Source organism: Lissotriton vulgaris, unplaced genomic scaffold, assembly GCF_964263255.1.
Source record: "Lissotriton vulgaris unplaced genomic scaffold, aLisVul1.2 SCAFFOLD_750, whole genome shotgun sequence".
In the NCBI taxonomy this organism is placed as follows: domain Eukaryota; kingdom Metazoa; phylum Chordata; class Amphibia; order Caudata; family Salamandridae; genus Lissotriton; species Lissotriton vulgaris.
The window spans coordinates 917,956-937,620 of NW_028245030.1; the positions used below are offsets into that span (position 1 = coordinate 917,956).

At 48.2% G+C, this 19,665-nt stretch overlaps 1 protein-coding gene across 1 annotated transcript in view; it reads left to right on the plus strand.

Annotated features, from left to right (window-relative positions):
• LOC147666659 (SEC23-interacting protein-like) overlaps nt 1-1,313 on the plus strand; it is a 257,834-nt gene extending 256,521 nt beyond the window's left edge. The window contains exon 13 of the mRNA XM_086948989.1: nt 1,053-1,313. Coding sequence (XP_086805115.1) covers nt 1,053-1,313 — 261 coding nt within the window. The remainder of the gene's footprint in view (nt 1-1,052) is intronic.
• Nucleotides 1,314-19,665: the final 18,352 nt, after the last annotated feature.

Consider the following 19,665-nt stretch of genomic DNA (forward strand, 5'->3'; position numbering starts at 1 on the left):
GTGTAATCCCTACTTTGTAGCATTGAAACCATAGGTGTTAGTAGGGAAATTACAGTGGTTCTGTAATTGGGCTACGTCAGCGTACAATGGTACACTGCCCTAAGGTCTGTGAGTATAGTAACATATTTGTTCCTCTCAGTCTGGACCGAGGCAGATGCAGTGTTCACAAAGTCTGAAATGTTATGTAGCATGAGCCATGCAATGAATGTGAATGTTGCTAGCAAAACCATAGACGAGCACAGGGAGAAACTAGGTCAGAGTTCTGATCTTAGGTGGATTATCTGGGTCTGCAAGAAATTGAGTTATACATACCCCAACTCATCAGATACCTATAGGATAAAGGTAAGCGCTACAGCATACTTGGATTTGCTTCCTTAAAAAGCATGAAAGCAATGCGGAGGGGGGGCAGAGTAAGGACCCCAATTATACAGGACTGGAGAGATTTTACTTGGGATGGACAGCACTCGTCTTCTCCTCCAGTGCTACCTGTAAAAAAGGCTTGTGCCTCTGCATTACGTTTAGCTCTCATCAACTTTCTGCTCTTGTGTTATTCTATATGAGGGGCGGAGCACTAATCTCACTTAACTAGAAGACGGGTGTGGGATGCATTTCGATTGGATATCTGCAATATCATAGAATACCCCCCAATTAGGCTCAAAGATGATCAAATCCAGGGGCTGAAAATCTCTAGTATTCCGTAAAAAGTAGGGCAGCGACAGTGTGTAATGGCATTCCTCACCTTTTGAGTTTGTCAGCTCCTTTACTAATGCATTTCTCTCATCGACACTACATGTGCCGATTACTTTGAGTCTTAAAATAAGCAGATCTGAGGTTCCGAGTGTTCTGCTTCTCACTGGAATGGGTCTCAGGGAAGATGTAGTATAGAGGGTGTGTGTAGATCGTTTACTCATTGTCCAAGGCAGCAGAATACAACATATCGCTTCAAAAAGCTTTGTTTTCTTGGGAAGGCAGAATAGCGATGAAGTGGGTGATGTGCTGGGTGTGTACCCACATCTCTTTTATCATGTTGAAATCTCTTGCCTTGTTTTTAGGAAAAAATGAAAGCTGAGGCAGAAAACAAAGCAGCCCAGAAGAAGGCCAAGGAAGAAGCCGCACAAAGAATGAAGGAGGAGGAGGCTGCTCACCTGATCCCTTCAGGGACAGGCCGCCTGCGTGGTCTGCACAAGCGGAAGCTCCCTGTTGGTGTCTCTATCTCCTCTGTAAATGTGGACTTTGAATATTTTGACATTGGCACAGGACAGGTAAGGCTTCTGCAAGTAGGCAGTGAACTTGAATTGCGGAAACCAATATGAAACAAACGGTGAAAACATGTCACACAATATCTCTGTATACAATGCAAATCCCACTGTGGTCTCCATCACACATTAATCAAGTAACCAGTGACATCAATATTTCCAGATGGAATAGAGTAGGACCCGCACAAATTGGGCACCTGACCATTTGTAACATTTGAGGAAGCAAGAGGTCTTTCAGGTGGCCTGGGGCAACTTTTACAATGTAGCAAAATAATTAAAGGATGACTGTTACCACAGGTCACATAGGTAATGAACACTCTGACAACATCCGAAGATCTGCGATCACTCAGTGGGAAAATCACAGAATTCTATCAGGAAACTTGGGCAGATTTTACGCAGACAATATTGGCTATAAAATACAAATGAGATATGAATTGCTATTAAAGAATGGAAAAAGATTCAGAGTAATGCTTGCATTGAGTAATGCTTGATTTACCTTGTTCCAGTTTAAAATATCACATAGTACATGCTTCACTCCCATGATTCTGTTACTAGCCTACAATAAATTAGATCTATGTATACAATGTAATGCTGCTGGTGCGACAATCTGAAAGAAACAGGTTAGTATTGGATTCCTTACCTTAGAATATCCCCAGGCGTCGGACTAGATGCGGAAATTTTTGAATAGCAGTACCCTTGCGCGTCGGTAGGCGTCGTCCACGGCTCCGCGTCCGTCGTCGGCATCGTGGGCGCCGTGATGACGTCGTCGGAGTACTTAGACGCCACCTCCGTGCGCTGACGTCAGTTCTTCTTTTTTCCGCGCCAGCAGGTCAGATCCGGAAAAAGTGGTACCTTAGTCAATTTTTGACTAACTTTTTGCGATCCCTTTTGATCGTTTTCGAAGAAGGGGCCTACTCCCTATCTTGGATTTACGGACCGTCAACGGCTTCCTCCAGAAGGAGAAGCTCAAAATGCTGACACTTGCTCAGGTCTTAGCTGCCCTGGACCCAGGAGACTGGATGGTAGCGTTGGACTTGCAGGACGCTTATTTCCACATCCTCGTCCTGCCAGCCCACCGGCGCTACCTGCGGTTCACGATAGGCCACAAGCACTTTCAGTTTACCGTGCTCCCCTTCGGCCTTACCAGCGCCCCACGGGTGTTCGCGAAGGTGATGGCGGTGGTCGCAGCTCATCTGCGCAGGTTAGGGGTTTCAGTCTTCCCCTACCTCGACGACTGGTTGTTGAAGGCGGGTTCGCCCCAGACAGTCGTCAGCCACCTCCAGGCTACGGCAGACCTCCTGCACCAGCTGGGGTTCTCCATCAATGTGCCGGAGTCACACCCGTGCCCCTCCCAGAAGCTCCTCTTCATCGGAGCGGTTCTAGACTCTGGGCAGTTTCGGGTTTACACTCCCAGACAGCGGATTCGGGATTTTCAGGCTCTGATTCTGATCTTTCAGCCTTTATCCCGAGTCTTGGTCAGGTTGACGCTCCGGCTTCTGGGGCTGATGGCCTCCTGCATCCTTCTTGTGCATCACGCACGATGGCGGATGCGGGCTCTGCATTGGGATATGAAGTTTCAGTGGGCCCAGCATCAGGGCAACTTTTCCGACCATGTCCTGATCTCGGAGGGCACTGCGAGACCGCTGCAGTGGTGGCTCACGGAACCGCGATTGGGTCAGCGGCAGATCCCTCTCCCTTCCCCAACCGGAGCACGTAGTTGTGACGGACGCGTCCCTCCAGGGCTGGGGAGGCCACATGGGAGAGGTGGAGATCAGAGGCCTCTGGTCTCCGGCGGAGTCCCGGCTCCATATCAACCTTTTGGAGCTGTGGGAGATTCGTTTAGCACTGAAGGCATTCCTCACCTCTGTCTGGGGGAGTGTAGTGCAGGTGTTCACGGACAACACCACTGCCATGTGGTACTGCAAGAAACAGGGCGGGGTGGGGTCGTGGACCCTCTGCCAGGAGGCTCTGCGCCTCTGGCAGTGGCTGGAACATCAGGGCGTGACAATGGTGGTTCAACACCTGGCAGGTTCTCTGAACGCCAGGGCGGACTAACTCAGCCGCCGGTGCATGATGGATCACGAATGGCGTCTGAACTTGGACGTGGCGCAAGGTCTCTTTCTGCAGTGGGGAGAGCCTTGGTTAAATCTATTCGCCACTGAAGAGAACGCGCAATGCCATCAGTTCTGCGCGTTGGAATTTCCAAGGCGGCACTCGCTCGTAGATGCTTTTCGTCGCGAATGGAGTTGCGGTCTGTTGTAAGCCTTACCGCCTATACCACTTCTGCCCAGAGTGCTGAAGAAGATCAAACGCGACCGGGCCCAATTCATCCTTGTGGCTCCGGACTGGGCACGAAGGTACTGGTATCCCGAGCTACTCAGCATGTCTGTCGATCTCCCGATTTGTCTGCTTTTTCAGGAGGACCTTCTGTCGCAGCAGCAAGGGACTGTCCTCCACCCGAACCTGTCCAGTCTCCACCTCCATGCTTGGAGATTGAGCGGCGACAGTCGAGGCCATTTGGCTTGCCTCCTGAAGTCTGTAATGTTATTCTGGCAGCCAGGTGCCCCTCCACAAAGTCGGTATACGTCTGCAGGTGGAACTGATTTGTGGCATGGTGCACAGCAAAGGCTGTGGATCCACACACTGCCCCCCTTTCCGAGGTTCTCCTCTTCCTTCTTTCTCTTGCCCAGCAGGGCTCTGCTCTGGGCACTATCAAGGGCTACCTTTCTGCCCTTTCAGCCTTTCTAAGGCTGCCTGATCAACCATCTTTGTTCAAGTCCCCTATTGTAACTCGTTTTCTGAAAGGCATCACACACATGTTTCCCCCTGTTCCGTTTGTGATGCCTAAGTTTGACTTGAACCTTGTTCTTACCTACCTGATGTGCGCTCCCTTTGAGCCACTTCATAACTGTCCTCTCCGCCTTCTTACTCTGAAGACTGCCTTGCTGGTTGCCATCACCTCTGCCAGGAGAGTGAGTGAGCTCCAGGCTCTTTCTTCCAAACCTCCTTTCCTTTCTGTCCATCCGTACAAGGTTGTGTGGCGGACTAGACCCTCTTTTCTGCCCAAGGTTGTCACGGCCTTCCACATCAGGCAGTCTATCACCTTGCCCACCTTCTTTCCGCCTCCGCATCCCTCAAAGGAGGAAGAGCGGCTCCACCGTCTGGACCCAAAACGTGTGCTTTCGTTCTATCTAGATCGCACACGCCAGTTCCGGGTGGATGACCAACTCTTTGTTGGTTACGTGGGCGCTAAGAAGGGACGGGCAGTGCACAAGCGGACCATCTCTTGGTGGGTCGTCTTGTGTATCAAGGCTTGTTACTCCTTGGCGAAGAAGGAGCCTCCTGTTGGGCTGAGGGCCCATTCCACTCGGGCCAAGGCGGCTACCACTGCCCTGGGCCGGGGAGTCCCCTTGCAGGACATCCGTCAGGCAGCTACATGGGCCTCGCTGCACACGATTGCAAGACACTACTACCTGGACAGCCAAGTCCGGAGGGATGGCTTCTTTGGCCGTTCCGTCCTCCAGGACTTTCTGGTGTGATTATCGGTTCGCAGACCCACCACCGGGGTTGGTATTGCTTGGGTATCTATTCTAAGGTAAGGAACCTAATACTAACCTGTTTCTTTCAGATGAACAAGCTACTTCTTCGGTAACAATATATCTGTAAGAAACAGTAGTTAGTATTAGATTCCTTACCGCCCCACCCATCCTCCCCGTTCTGCGAATGAATATCTAGGGTTAAGGTCATTCCCTTTCAGGGCCCTAGTTTCAATGGCCCCAGTGTTGGTTTTTAACATGGCTCTGCGTTTCTGGCACGGAAAAGCTGTGTCTAAGAACTGAAGTCAGCGTGCGGAGGCGGCGTCTAAGTACTCCGACGACGTCATCACGGCGCCCACGACGACGGACGCGGAGCCTCGGATGATGCCTACCGACGCACAAGGGTACTGCTACGCAAAAATTTTCGGATCCAGTCTGACGCCTGGGGATATTCTAAGGTAAGGAATCTAATACTAACTACTGTTTCTTACAAATATATCGTTACCGAAGGTAAGTAACTTGTTCTTCACCCACATGACCTGCACATGTCCCTGAATACTGCAGTACTGGGAACAAGTGTCAGACAGATATTGGGCTTTCAGTTGCAATTACCCAAGCGCCTATTTGTTGGGATACTTTTAAAACTAAAGTCAAAATGTAGAATAACGTTGCACTATTCACTGTAGCTGTAAATTGGATGAGTCCAGAAAACACAAAAGCTGGAAAGGTGAAAGATGTAGGTGAATAGGCAACAGCAGAGAGGATTAGGTTAAAATTGGTCCACATAGATGATCAATTAGAGGAGAATTTAATACGTTGGAAGATGTATATACAGCAGTTACTATATCCCCAGATCCATAGACTCCCTGAATGAAATATGAAGTCTAAATGTAAATGAGTGTAATGTAATGGAGGTATTGATTTAGAGTTTGAAGTGTAAGGTTCGGACATTACATTAAAAAGTGTTGTGTTGAAACATAATTGGTAATAATTGCCTCTGTTTAAGGGCTTGCTCATATCTCCACGGGCCTCAGGCATGCATGTAGCTAATGTTAAAAACTAAGGGTTGTTATGCCTTTTTTGATAGTGGTTGGTTCTGAAGTAGTATTGTTTCTGCATTCTAATTCCAAGCTTATTTTTGTACATTATGAAAATTAAAGTGTTAAAAAATCCGTACAAATACTTGTTTTCAAAACATAAGTCTTATGTTCGAGGCATATGAGCTACAGATCGTACACTTTTGCAATATATCGCCACCTGGTGTTGCGCTCGGATGATTGCAGGTTGTTGTCTTTTCGGAAGAAGTCTTTGTAGTCACGAGATAGGTGACTCCTCCCTTGGACAATACTGCGAATGGTCATCGATTCCATCCTCAGATTGTTTTTTTCCGCCACTGGGTTCGGATGAAAGTTTTCCGCTCCGGCTAGAAAAGACTTTTTCAGCAACTTCGAAGCGTGAAACTTTATATAAACATTTTCAACATTGAATAGACTTTTCGACATCACCAGCTAAATTCCGGTGCGTCGACGTGGGCCGTTGAGCCTATCGGCGCCGTACGGCCTACGCCTCATGGACAAAACTCCATTCAAGAGATGCCCGCTATGTCGAGCAAAATTCCCTCAAAGCGACCATCACGAGGTCTGCAACCTCTGTCTATCGCCGGAACACGACGTGTCGACCTGCACAGCCTGTGCATCCTTCCGATCGAAGAAGACCATTCTGGATCGGAGGGCCGTGGACACGAGATGAGGAGATCAGCGCCAGCACCGGAGGCCATCTTTGAGGAGAAGATCCTCGGAGAAGACGTCTCCGGGGACGAGGATCCACTCGTCGCCGAGGAAGACTCGCCTGATCTCCAGATCATATCGGGGGCAGAGTACTCAGACAACTCGATTCCATCTCGGCAGCCCGTGAGTACTCTTGCCCCTGCACAACATACACTACCCAAGCCAAAGGCAGCAGTCGGCACTCCGCCCATGGGGCCCAGTCGAGACCGGAATCTACCCTCAAACGCCCCACCTTCGGGCTCTGCTACGAGGAAAAAGACTACGCCTTCCGGTGCCTCAGCACCGACGAAACCACATGTGCCAAATCCACCTCCTCCATTGGCACGAAACATCCTTCGACACCGAAGGACTCTTCGACACCGAAGCCAAAACGCCCTTCGGTGCCCAAAGACAAAGATCCTTCGGCACCCAAACCAAAAGACACATCGGCGCCGAAGCCAAAAACTGTACCGGACACGAAAGCTTCGACTCCGAAACCTTCCGGTTCCAAAAATAAAGATGGAAAGCCAGAGTCCGGTGCCGCAGGGCCAACGAGACCTGTCTCCACGCCGAAATCTCCAACATCTGTACCAAAGACTCCAATGCCTGATACAGAGACACCTAAACCATCTGACAAGCCTACCAAGCCGAAACCACCTTCGGCACCGAAAAATTTGCCACAGGACTCGATAACTCCTCCTAAAGCAAAAATCACAAAACAACCCCTATTAGCACCGAAAAAATTGGCGCCGAAGAAGATTGTAGAGGAGGAAGAACTGTTTAGACAAGATCCTAAACAAAGAAAGGTCCATATCAATCCAAAAACTGGACATGTGGAAGCCATTCCTTACAAGAAGAGACTAGCAGACACACCACTTCTACCTGTGGTTCCTGCCAAGAAAAAGGATTGTGCAACTTCTCCAATGCACCCTTCCTCTCCTTCACCTTCTTCCTCTCCTATCCCTCCTTATTTTGAACCTATAGCTTCTCCTGTTCAATCTCCTGCATCATCACACCACACTGACCAGGAGTATGATTTAGGTGGGGGGAATGACGTACCAGACCCACATGCATACCCTTTAGATGAAGATGTCAATCCAGAATATCCTAAGGATGAAGTCATATATGGTTTTCCACCACACAATGTGCCAGACTTTCCTGATCCTCAGTACTACCCAACAAAACCTTCCCCTCCAGAACATAGTATTGGGGTTAATCATCTATTAAATAGAGCTGCCCTTTACCATGGGGTTCCAATGCACTCTGATGCCATTGATGAGGATTTTTTACTGGATACATTTGAGCAGTCACAAAGGTCTACGCAAATACGACCCATGATAAAAGGAGTCATTAAACATGCTCCAGACATATTTAAAGACCCGGTACGATGTTAAATCCAAGCATAGAAAAAAAGTATAGACCAGCACCATCTGATCCAGACTATATTAAGGGACATCTGCCACTAGACTCTTTGGTAGGGTCTAATGCACATAAAAGAGCCAATTCCCAGACTTCTGGTGACATGCCCCCGCCTGACAAAGAATCTAAAGTTATTGATGCGTCAGGGAAACAGATTGCTGCGCAGGCAACAAACACACATATAGCGCATAGCAAACACACAAGCCTTACTCTCACGCTATGACAGGGCTCACTACGACCAATTTGAAAAACTAATGGAGCACCTCCCAGATCAATACAAGGATCAGGCAGCAGAGCTCTTACAGGAAGGCAAATTAATATTCAATGCCTCAATTAAATGTGCACTAGATGTAGCTGACACAGCTTCCAGAGCAGTCAATACTAGTGTTATACTCGGACGTCATGCGTGGTTAAGCATTTTAGGTTTTAAACCAGAGGTACAGACTACCATCTTGAACCAGCCCTTCAATCAGAACCAGTTGTTCGGGCCGGAAGTAGACAACACACTAGAAAAGATGAAGAAAGACACTGACACAGCTAAGTCTATGGGTGCATTACAATCCACACAGACTAGAAGTTCCTTTCGCCGCTCCTTTTATAGAGGAGGCTCGAAGCAGACCGGCACAGATACAACATCATCTTTTAAGACGCACACACAGACCTCCTCTAGTAAGGGCTACTTTAGAGGAGGATACAGAGGCAACAATAACAAGGGAAGAGGTTGAGGTAATAACAACAACCGCTCCTCTTCCACTCCCAAACAGTGACTTCCCTCTGTCTCCCCAACAGCATTCCACTCCTGTGGGGGGCAGATTATCACAGTTCCTACCTGTCTGGAATTCCATCACAACAGACAGATGGGTAAGACAAATTATCCAACATGGCTACTGCCTAGAACTCAATTCAATTCAATTCAATTAATTTACATAGCGCGCTACATACCCACAGGGTCTCAAGGCGCTTGGAGAAGGGTGGGGAATTGTCGAATATCCAGGTTTTAAGTTGCTTTCTGAATGCTAGGTGGTTCTGAGTGAGGCGAAGGTGAGTGGGAAGTGAGTTCCAAGTTTTGGCTGCCAGGTAGGAGAAGGATCTTCCTCCCATGGTGGTTTTGTTGATGCGAGGTACAGCAGCAAGGGCTTGGTGGGAGGAGCGTAGCTGGCGGGAGGGGGTGTAGAAGGAAAGTCGTGTGTTGAGGCATTCGGGTCCAAGTTCGTAAAGTGCTTTGTGTGCGTGGGTTAGGAGGCGGAATGTTATCCTCTTATTGACGGGGAGCCAGTGGAGGTTTTTCAGGTGACCAGAAATGTGGTCTTTACGCGGAATGTCTAGTATGAGTCTGGCTGATGCGTTCTGGATGCATTGGAGTTTTTTCTGAAGTTTTGCGGTGGTACCGGCGTATAAGGTGTTTCCGTAGTCCAAGCGGCTTGTAACCAATGCGTGGGTGACCGTTTTTCTAGTTTCGGTGGGGATCCAGCAAAATGTTTTTTTGAGCATGCGAAGGATGTTGAAGCAAGATGATGAAACGGCGTTGACCTGTCTGGTCATCGAGAGTGAGGAGTCCAGAATGACGCCCAGGTTCCGTGCGTGGTCTGTCGGGATGGGTGCTTTTCCAAGGGACTCTGGCCACCACGAGTCGTCCCAGGCGGAGGGGGAGGTACCAAGGATCAGGACTTCTGTTTTGTCGGAATTCAGTTTCAGACGGCTGTGCTTCATCCACTCGGCTACTTCTTTCATTCCTTTATGTAAGTTTGTTTTGGCGGTATTAGGGTCTTTGGTGAGTGAGAGGATCAGTTGAGTGTCATCAGCGTAGGAGATGATGTTGAGGTTGTGTTGGCGTGCGATGGTCGCGAGGGGGCTCATGTATACGTTGAGGAGTGGGGGGGCTGAGTGAAGATCCTTGTGGCACGCCGCAGATGACTTCAGTGGCCTCTGACTTTTAATGGTGGGAGGCGGACTCTCTGGGTTCTTCCGGCAAGGAACGAGGTGATCCATTCCAGTGCTTTTCCTTGGATTCCGATGTTTCTGAGGCGTTGTAACAGGGTGCTATGACAGACTGTGTCGAAGGCTGCGGAGAGGTCGAGGAGGATGAGGGCGACTGTGTCTCCATTGTCCAGTAGAGTTCGAATGTCGTCTGTTGCTGCGATGAGTGCGGTCTCACTGCTGTGTTTGGCTCGGAAGCCAGACTGTGAGGAGTCGAGGGATTTGTTGCTTTCGAGGAAGGCGGGGAGCTGGTTGTTGACAGCTTTCTCGATGACTTTGCCCGGGAATGGAAGGAGCAAGATGGGGCGGTAGTTTTTGAGTTCGGTGGGGTCAGCTGTGGGTTTTTTAAGAAGGGTGCTGAGTTCGGCGTGTTTCCAGCTTTCCGGGAAGGTGGCGGAGTTGAGGGAGCAGTTGATGACATCTCGGAGGTGGGGTGCGATGATGGAGTCAGCTTTGTTGAAGATGTGGTGAGGGCATGGGTCTGTGGGGGATCCTGAGTGGATGGAGTTCATCAGGCGGATGGTGTCCTCAGTGGAGATTGGGTTCCAGTCATTAAGGATGTTCAAGGGGGGTGAAGGTACGGCAGAAGGTTGGGTGGGTTGGTTTCCGGGTTGGTTGTCAAAGCTGTTGTGGATGTCTGCGATTTTGTCGTGGAAGAACGAAGCTAGGGAGTCGCAAAGGGCTTGACAGGGAGTGATGTCATTGGAGTTGGCAGTGGGGTTGGTAAACTCTTTGACGATGTTGAATAATTCCTTGCTGTTATGGGCGTTGTTGTCAAGTCGGTCATTGAATGCGGCTTTCTTGGCGGTCCGGATCAGTTGGTGGTGTATGCGGATGGCGTTTTGAAGGCGTCCCTGGTGCTGGTGTTTGGGTCTTTTTTCCATGCCTTCTCAAGGGAGCGACAGAGTTTCTTGGATTTCTTAAGATCATCGTTGAACCAGGGGGCGTTTTTGCTGCCTAGTTTGATTTGACGTTTTTTCAGGGGTGCTAGGCTGTCGGCGCTGTTGGTTAGCCATTGAGTGAAGTTAATGGCTGCTTGGTTGGGGTTCGAAGAGTGGGCAGGGGGGTTTTGAAGAAGCGATGAGGAGATCTGGTCGATGGTGATTTTGTTCCAGTTTCTTCGCAGAGTAGGTTGAGGATGGTTGTGGGTTGTGGTCTTTTTGTAGATCAAGTGAACGCAGCTGTGGTCCGTCCAATGGAGAGCTGTGGTGTGACTGAAGGAGATATGTTTGCTGGAGGTGAAGATAGGGTCGAGAGTGTGACCTGCGTAGTGAGTGGGGGTATTAACAAGTTGTTTGAGTCCGAGGTTGGCAAGATTGTCCAGCAGGGTGGTGGTGTTGCTGTCGTTGCTTTTTTCCAGGTGAAAATTGAGGTCTGCCAATAGAATGTAGCACAGCAACCCCCCCAAATATACCACCCAGGCAGCGTCCAATGTCCACAGAACATATAACTCTGCTTCAACAGGAAGTTATAGCACTTCTACAGAAGGATGCTTTTCAGGTAGTTCCTTTAGAGGAACGGGGAACAGGAGTTTACTCCCTGTACTTCCTAATTCCAAAGAAGGACGGGACACTAAGACCAATTCTCGACCTCAGGCCCCCCAACCATTACATACAATCAGATTATTTTCACATGATCACTTTACAAGTACTCCCACTACTACAACAGGGAGACTTTCTTTCAACACTAGACCTAAAGGATGCCTATTTTCATGTTCCTATACATCCTGCGCACAGGAAGTATCTAAGGTTTGTCATACAAGGACAACACTATCAGTTCAAAGTCCTTCCATTCGGGGTCACAACAGCACCACGAGTGTTTACAAAGTGCTTAGCAGTAGTAGCAACACATCTCAGAAGACAACAGATGCATGTCTTCCCTTACCTCGACGATTGGCTCATAAAAGCAAAATCGTTCAACCAGTGTGTCCAACACACAAAACAAACAATTCAAGCATTGCACGACTTAGGGTTTACAATAAACTACACCAAGTCGCACCTAGAGCCTTCGCACGTTCATCAGTATCTAGGAGCTACCATAGACACACCTACAGCTCTAGCATATCCCAGTCCAGCCAGGATAAAGAGCATTCAGACCTTAGTCTCCCTTTTTCAACACCAGCACACTCTCCAAGCCAGAGTGTTCATGAGACTGATAGGCATGATGGCGTCTTGCATCTTCATAGTTACTCACGCAAGACTGCAAATGCGCCCATTACAAGAATGTCTAGCACAGCAGTGGAATCCGGCTCAAGGTCAGCTCACAGACCTGGTGTTGGTAGACAGCCGTACATATCGCTCTCTGCAATGGTGGAACACCAAAAATTTGACAAAGGGACGGCTGTTCCTAGAACCTGTTCCACAGAGAGTGCTCACGACAGACGCATCCCTCACAGGATAGGGAGACCATCTCTTGCATTATACCACACAAGGCCAATGGAACAACCAACAAAAACAGTTCCATATCAACCATCTAGAGCTGCTAGCAATTTTCCTAGCACTCAATACGTTTCAGGTACAGGTACGAAACAAAGCTGTCCTGATCCGGACGGACAATATGACAGCCATGTATTATATACAAAAACGGGGGGACACACTCTCTGCAACTGTCCCAGCTTCCACAGAACATTTGGAGATGGGCCATTCCTCAAAACATACAGTAGAACACCTTCCAGGAATTCACAATCAGATAGCAGATCTGTTGAGTCGTCAGTCAAAACAGATTCACGAATTGGAGATACACCTACAAGTTCTTCAACCATTAGAGTTTGGTTAATTAAACCTACCACCAGACTGTATGAGCATAATCAAAGAAGCTAGAAGACCCACTACCAGAGCATGCTATGCCGCTAAGTGGAAAAGATTTGCAATATATTGTAACAATAATCAATTGATCCACTGGATATTTCCACCCAAAATATAATTTGCTACCTTCTAAACCTACAAAGGTCCAATTTGGCTTATTCTTCCATACTTTGGCAAACTAATTCACGTAATGCAACCAGAATGGTTGTTAGAGCTGCCCAAACTATAACCACTAGAACCCTTTGCTATCTAATACACTCACACAACAGTAATATAGCTTATTGTTTATTTTCATAGAAAAATATTCTTTACAAATACAGTTTTTGTTTAAAACAACTCATTGTGTGCCTACAATAAAACCACATGAACAATTTCATAAAATACAACTTTGGTACACATAAAGATAAAAAACATAATCAATTAATATTGACATTCATTGGCTAAAAACTGAAAACCAGTGCCCAACTACAGGAGAGACTCATTAGTTAGTCTTGACAAAGATGGCAGAATATTAGTAGAATCCATAGAAACGCGTCGACGCCTCTTCTGCACGATCAAGGGAACAAACCTAACCTGTAGATAAAGAATTAAGCAAGTCCAGGATCTGGTTTTGTTTATGCTAGGTCTCAAAACGTGCAATATCTAATGACAAATTACATATGTCTTTGTAAGTCTCTCCCTTTTGTGTAATTTTTTTTCTCCATTTTTAGCCAATGAATATCAATATTAATTGATTATTTTATGTATCTTTATGTGTACCAAAGTTGTAAATTATGAAAATAGGTTATAGTTTGGGCGGCTCTAACAACCATTCTGGTTGTATTACGTGAATCAGTTTGCCAAGGGAAGATTTCTCTTTACTGTCGAAAGTACCCTATTCCCCTGGTTGTTAAGGGGTCTCTCTCAAATTTTGAAACATTATTCTTCCATACGCCTGCATCTGGCAGCAATTGCAGCCTATTTACAAAATAGGCAACATCTATCTCTCTTCAGATTACCTGCAATTAAAGCATTTATGAAAGGATTAAAACTAATAATCCCACCTAGGTTACCACCTACTCCAGTATGGAACCTAAATGTGGTCCTTACAAGACTTATGGGACCCCCTTTCGAGCCTTTACACAAGTGTAAATTGCAATTTCTAACATGGAAAACTGCTTTCCTTGTTGCCATCACCTCTTTCAGAAGAGTTAGTGAAATACAAGCATTCACAATACAAGAACCATTTTTCCAGATACATCCTAACAAAGTGGTTCTTCGGCCCAATCCTAAATTCCTGCCAAAGGTTATACTCCTTTTCACCTTAACCAGTTAGTAGAGCTACCAGTGTTTTTCCAAAAAACGGACTCTGTTGCAGAAAGGGCCTTACACACCTTAGATGTTAGAAGAGCTCTGTTATACTACACAGACAGGACTAAATCCTTCAGAAAGACAAACAACTATTTGTATCGTTCTCTCCCCCACACAAGAGCAATCCCATCTCTAAAGGAAGAATTGCCAGATGGATTGTAAAGTGTATACAAATATGCTATCAAAAAGCTAAACTTACACTAACGGTTCCTCCTAGAGCGCACTCCACTCGCAAACTAGGAGCCTCTATGGCTTTATTAGGAAATATAAGGCAGCAACATGGTCTACAATACACACCTTTGCAACGGATACAAGCGACCACCGCTAGGAGAGATACTGCTGCACAATCGTTGCAAAAGTGTACGATCTGCAGCTCATATGCCTCGAACGGAAAATGCTACTTACCAGTTTGCATCTGTTCTTGGCATGTAGAGCTGCAGATTCCTACATGCCCTCCCGCCTCCCCGGGACTATTATCCGTTCCAGCACTCATCTTACTTAGATGCACACGCATGGACATCCTTTCTCTTTACTTCTACTAACTCCATCATTTCCCATCATGGCGAAAAACAATCTAAGGATGGAGTCGATGACCATGCGCAGTATTGTCCAAGGGAGGAGTCACCTATCTCGTGACTACAAAGACTTCTTCCAAGAAGACAACAACCTGCAATCATCCGAGCCCAACACCAGGTGGCGATCTATTGCAAAAGTGTACGAATTTGCAGCTCTACATGCCAAGAACAGATGCATACTGGTAAGTAGCATTTTCCTTCTTAACACAAGCCAACACGTTTTGTTTTGTTAATCGGAGTCATGGACTTTTTCTACACGGAAGTATGCTATTAATAACACATTAGAGGCATCAAACAGACACCTGCATTCAAGTTAGTCAAGTGCCATCAATGTACAGCTGTATACTAATGTAACGAAACATACCAGCCAAGACTGAGAAAAGCAGAGCTGAGTAGAATGGCAGTATGTAGAAGGTATACCCTGGGAGATGCTTCACCATGCCAAACCCTGTAATAAGTGACCACACTAGTTCCTTCAGTGTTGTCGGTAAACACTAAAATTAATATACTACAAACATTGCTGCCCTCTGCCTTGAACTCTATATTGAGGTCTATTTTAAGAGTATTACCATTTTTAAAAATATTTTTTATAAAATCTGATTTCATATATTTTTAAACAAAACCATTTTAATTTAACCCAAAATTGTATGTTTAATATTTGGGTACCAATGTGGTCACTCAAAGAACTTTTAGCAGGAGTTGGAATTTGAGTGACAGTGGCATTTCTAAGGCAAGATATACTTTGTTTCGCTCTGATTATTATTTTTTGGTTTAAATCTATTTTATTGAAACATTGCATAAAAATCAAGACAATTCCAACAGTCAGGTACTGATAGAAGGCAACACGAAGGCAACCAGATCCACGAAAGGCCTGACGCCACAAGCAAAGGTCAACCTGAGCAGGAGAGCATATTAATATGCAAAAACACAGTCTGCAACAACCCCCACAGGAACCCCCCCCCCACCCCCCCTTCCATCCATTCCACAACCCCCCCCCCCCTTCCCGGTCCAGTGCTTGTAACCGCCCACTACCGACCCACCCCTCCCACCCACGAGGTCTCTCCAGCTATGATTACTCTAAGAGTCTGTGTCCGATGGCTCTGTGAGCCTCAGTAGTCAAAGGTATCCTGGACAGGTGATTTCTCAGAATTCTGTGATTAGTAAGGAACGGAATGCTTGCCAGAGCTCCTCATACTTATCCCTGTCTCCAGCCATGGTAAGTGATAATTTTTCCATACCTGGCACATGCCACATCCGATGTAGCCAGCCTGTAGTAGAGGGAATAGTGGCGGTGCGCCAATGGGCAAGAATGTTCTGCACCGCGGAACCTAGTGCAATGGCTATTTGGCGTCCCCTGCGGGAGCGTAAGGTGTATGTCAGTGGATTAATAAGCCCTAGTAGGACATATGCGGGGAAACGTGGAAATTCTGTTTGGAAGTGTTTATCCACATCGTCAAGCACTTATGTCCAGTATGGTTGGAGATGGACACAGTCCCACAACAGGTGTGTTAGGTTGCCCACTTCGCCACAGCCTCCTTAGCAGAACTTGTCTTTACTGCGGTCCAACTCATGCAACCGCTCCGGAGTATAATACCAGTGTGTGGTTTTTTTCGTGAATGGCTCTGTGAGCCCAGTGTGGTATGCGGAGTGGCACGCTCTGTAGGATATCTTCTCCCATTCTTTGTGACCCAGGGCTCTACCTAGTTCCCTCTCCCAGCGTTCCCTACCCGGGTTGTGAATGTGTGTCGGCGGAGTCTGCAGCATCTTGTAGAGGTCGGAGATAAGTTTGGCGTCAGAGGTGCGGGATAGCAGCCACCGCTCATATGGCAAAAGCCCCCTGTCTGCGGTCTCTCATCTGCGGCTGGAGTGCCCAGTGCCTGACTTGAAGGTATCGGATCCGTTCTCTCTCGGGAAGCCATATTCTTGTTTAAAAAGTGTGAAGGGGAGTACCCCCTCTGGGCCATATATGTAGCACAGGCATTGGCATCCCGCCGGGCGCCAATGCCTAAAGGTTCCTTCTCCTGTACCCGGAGTGAAGTCTGAGTTATCCACTATCGGTGTGAGTGGTGAGGGGAAAGTAGTAAGATCATAGGCAACACTGGTGGCATCCCAGACCTCCAGGGGAACCCGGGTGACGTAAGAGGCGTAAAGGTTTGCAGGTCTATGGGGCTTCGGAAGAAAGGGGATTTCCTGCAACGGGCGTCCAGCTACAGCCTGGTCCTGAAAGAGCCAGTGCTTCTCTGATTCCCATTTACTCTATTCAACCAGATAGTGCAACTGCGCCGCCTGGTAATATTTATGCAGGTCTGGGATCCCCAAGCCCCCCGCCTCCAGGGTCAGCATGGCCAGTGCCTTCTTTAGACGGGGTTTCCGGCCCCGCCAGATAAACTGGGCGAGGTCAACCTGTGTTTGCCGAATCCATCCTGTGGGCGGCCGCAGCAGTAGGGCCCGGAAGAGATAGAGAATTTGGGGTAGGATGGTCATTTTGACCGCCGCAATTCGGCCTTGCCAGGAAAGTGGAAAATGTTTCCAATGACCGACCTCCTCCCGGATCCTCCCTCTTAGAGCTGAATAATTCGCTACAGTCATAGCGGCGAGCGTGGGTGCCAGATGTATCCCAAGGTAAGGGACCGTTTCAGACGCCTACCGAATGGGGAAAAGGCCCTGTAAATAAGCTTGTGTGGTTGGGACAGGGACAGATCTAAGGCGATCGATTTGTCAGTATTTATCTTGAACCCAGCCACCATAGCAAAGGCGTCTAGCTCCGCTATACAGGCTGGTAGGGCGGTACGTGGGTTGTCCAAAGAGATCAAGATATTGTCTGCATAGAGACTGATGGTGTGCATGAAGCCGCCAAACTTTATCCCTGTCGCTTCTCGGTTCTGTCGGATTCTCTGAGCAAGTGGCTCCATATACAGGACAAATAAGAGAGGCGACAGTGGGCACCCCTGTCTAGTGCCTCTCTCAATATCGAAACTGGTCGAACTATAGCCATTAACCTGGACCACGGCAGTGGGGGAATTATAACAATTAAAGATGAAGTTACGGAACTTCTCTCCAACCCCTACCTTTGCCATGACCCTTTCCAGATAGAGCCAATGAACTTGGTCGAATGCCTTTTCAGCGTCCACTGCTAGCGGCATTCTTTCCCCCTGCGTCCGGAAGGCCTTTTCAATCAAGTGGATGACTCGTTTGGTATTATCTACCGTCTGACGTTCGGGAATGAAGCCCGCCTGGTCCGGGTCTATGAGTCCTGGCAAGTGGGGGGCAAGTCGAGCTGTAAGGATGCCCGTATACAATTTGAGGTCCACGTTCAGTAATGAGATTGGCCTGTAAGCTCCACGGGTGGTCTTATCTTTCCCCGGCTTGGGGATGACTGCTAGCGAAGCACGAAGAAGATCAGGTGGTATAGCACCGGGTTCGGCAAAGGTATTAAATAGGCGGGTAAGGGTCAGGGCGAGCGCTGTGCAAAATGTCTTATAAAAAACAGCGGAAAATCCATCCGGCCCCGGGGCTTTCCCCAGTGTGAGCCTGGCTGTGGCGGCAACTACCTCCTCAATGCGAATGTCCCTTTCTAGATATTCCGTTTGGGCTGGAGAGAGGGACGGAAGTGTGACCGAGTCTAAAAAAGCCTCAGTCGCCGGGCCGTTCGGCGGGCTGCCTGTATAAAGGGCAGCATAAAAGTTGCGGAAAGTATCCGCAATCTGTGCATCGTTCGAGACCTTAGTTCCGTCAGGGCGGGAGATCTCTTTGACCTTCTGCTGTTGCCGCACAACCCGCAAACTGTTTGCCAGCAGGCGGCCACATCTGTCACCTCCAGTGTAGTAGGTGTGTCGAAGCCTCAGCGCCGCAAATCCTGCTCGGTCCATGTCCAGAGCGGCTAAAAGTTGTCGCGCAACGTTAAGTTGTTTCCAAATTCTCGGGGACCCTGTGCGTTGGTGCATTTGCTCTAGTTCATGTGCGCGCTGTGTGAGTTTGTCACGTTTGTGTTGTCGATCCCGGTTTTCAGCGGAGGAGAGGGCTATCAACTCCCCACGGATTACCGCCTTCATAGCCGCCCACTGTGTCGCGAGGGTGGTGTCGGAGTTAGCATTGTGGGAAAGGTAGTCTTGGATGGTGGCGTGAATATCTTTCCTATGCAATAATGTGTCTCTGAGGCGCCATACTCTATGTGGGTGTGATGTAGGTGGTAGGGTGAGCGTAGTGGTGACTGGTGCGTGATCCGACGGTGAGATAACCCCTATCTCCGTTGAGGTAGAAAGAGCGCATACCGGACCGGAGGCCAAGAGGTGGTCCAGTCTAGCATATGTTTGGCGTGCGTGCGAGTAATAGGAGTATTCTTTATCGTGTGGGTGACTTCTTCGCCAGAGATCATGAAGATCGAGGTCCTCCAGTCGGTCTATGCTACTAGGCGAGAACGCCCCCACCTGATGAGTGCGTTGGCCTGATCTATCTAAGACAGTGTCAAAGACCATGTTCAGGTCACGCCCCAGTATAATATGCCTATTTGGTGTGGCTGTGACGTCAGTGAGAGCTGAATGTAGGACCTGTTCCTGACCCTCATTGGGACCGTAAAGGGACCCAACTGTAAACGTGAGGCCTCCCAGGGCAAAGCGGTAGGCAAGCAGTCTCCCTCGTATCTCTGCGCTCTTACAGAGGACCTCCCCTTTAAAGTGTTGCGCCACCAGGATCGCTACCCCTGCTGTCTTGGTATGGCTAGAAGAGGAGAACTGTGCTGAGAATTTGCTTAAGCGTAGCCTGTGGCAATCTCGAGCCAACAGGTGAGTCTCCTGCAATAGACATATGTCCGCCTGCGCACTTTCCAGATGGGACAGGATAGCCCGCCGTTTAACAGGATTATTGAGACCCCTCACATTAAGGGTCAGGATCTTAAGGGTGATGGGGGACATAGTGTGTAGTGGAGTCAATCATGCCAAGGTCTCGGGCCAGGTGAGGCACTGTGGATGTGAGGGTGTTGGTCC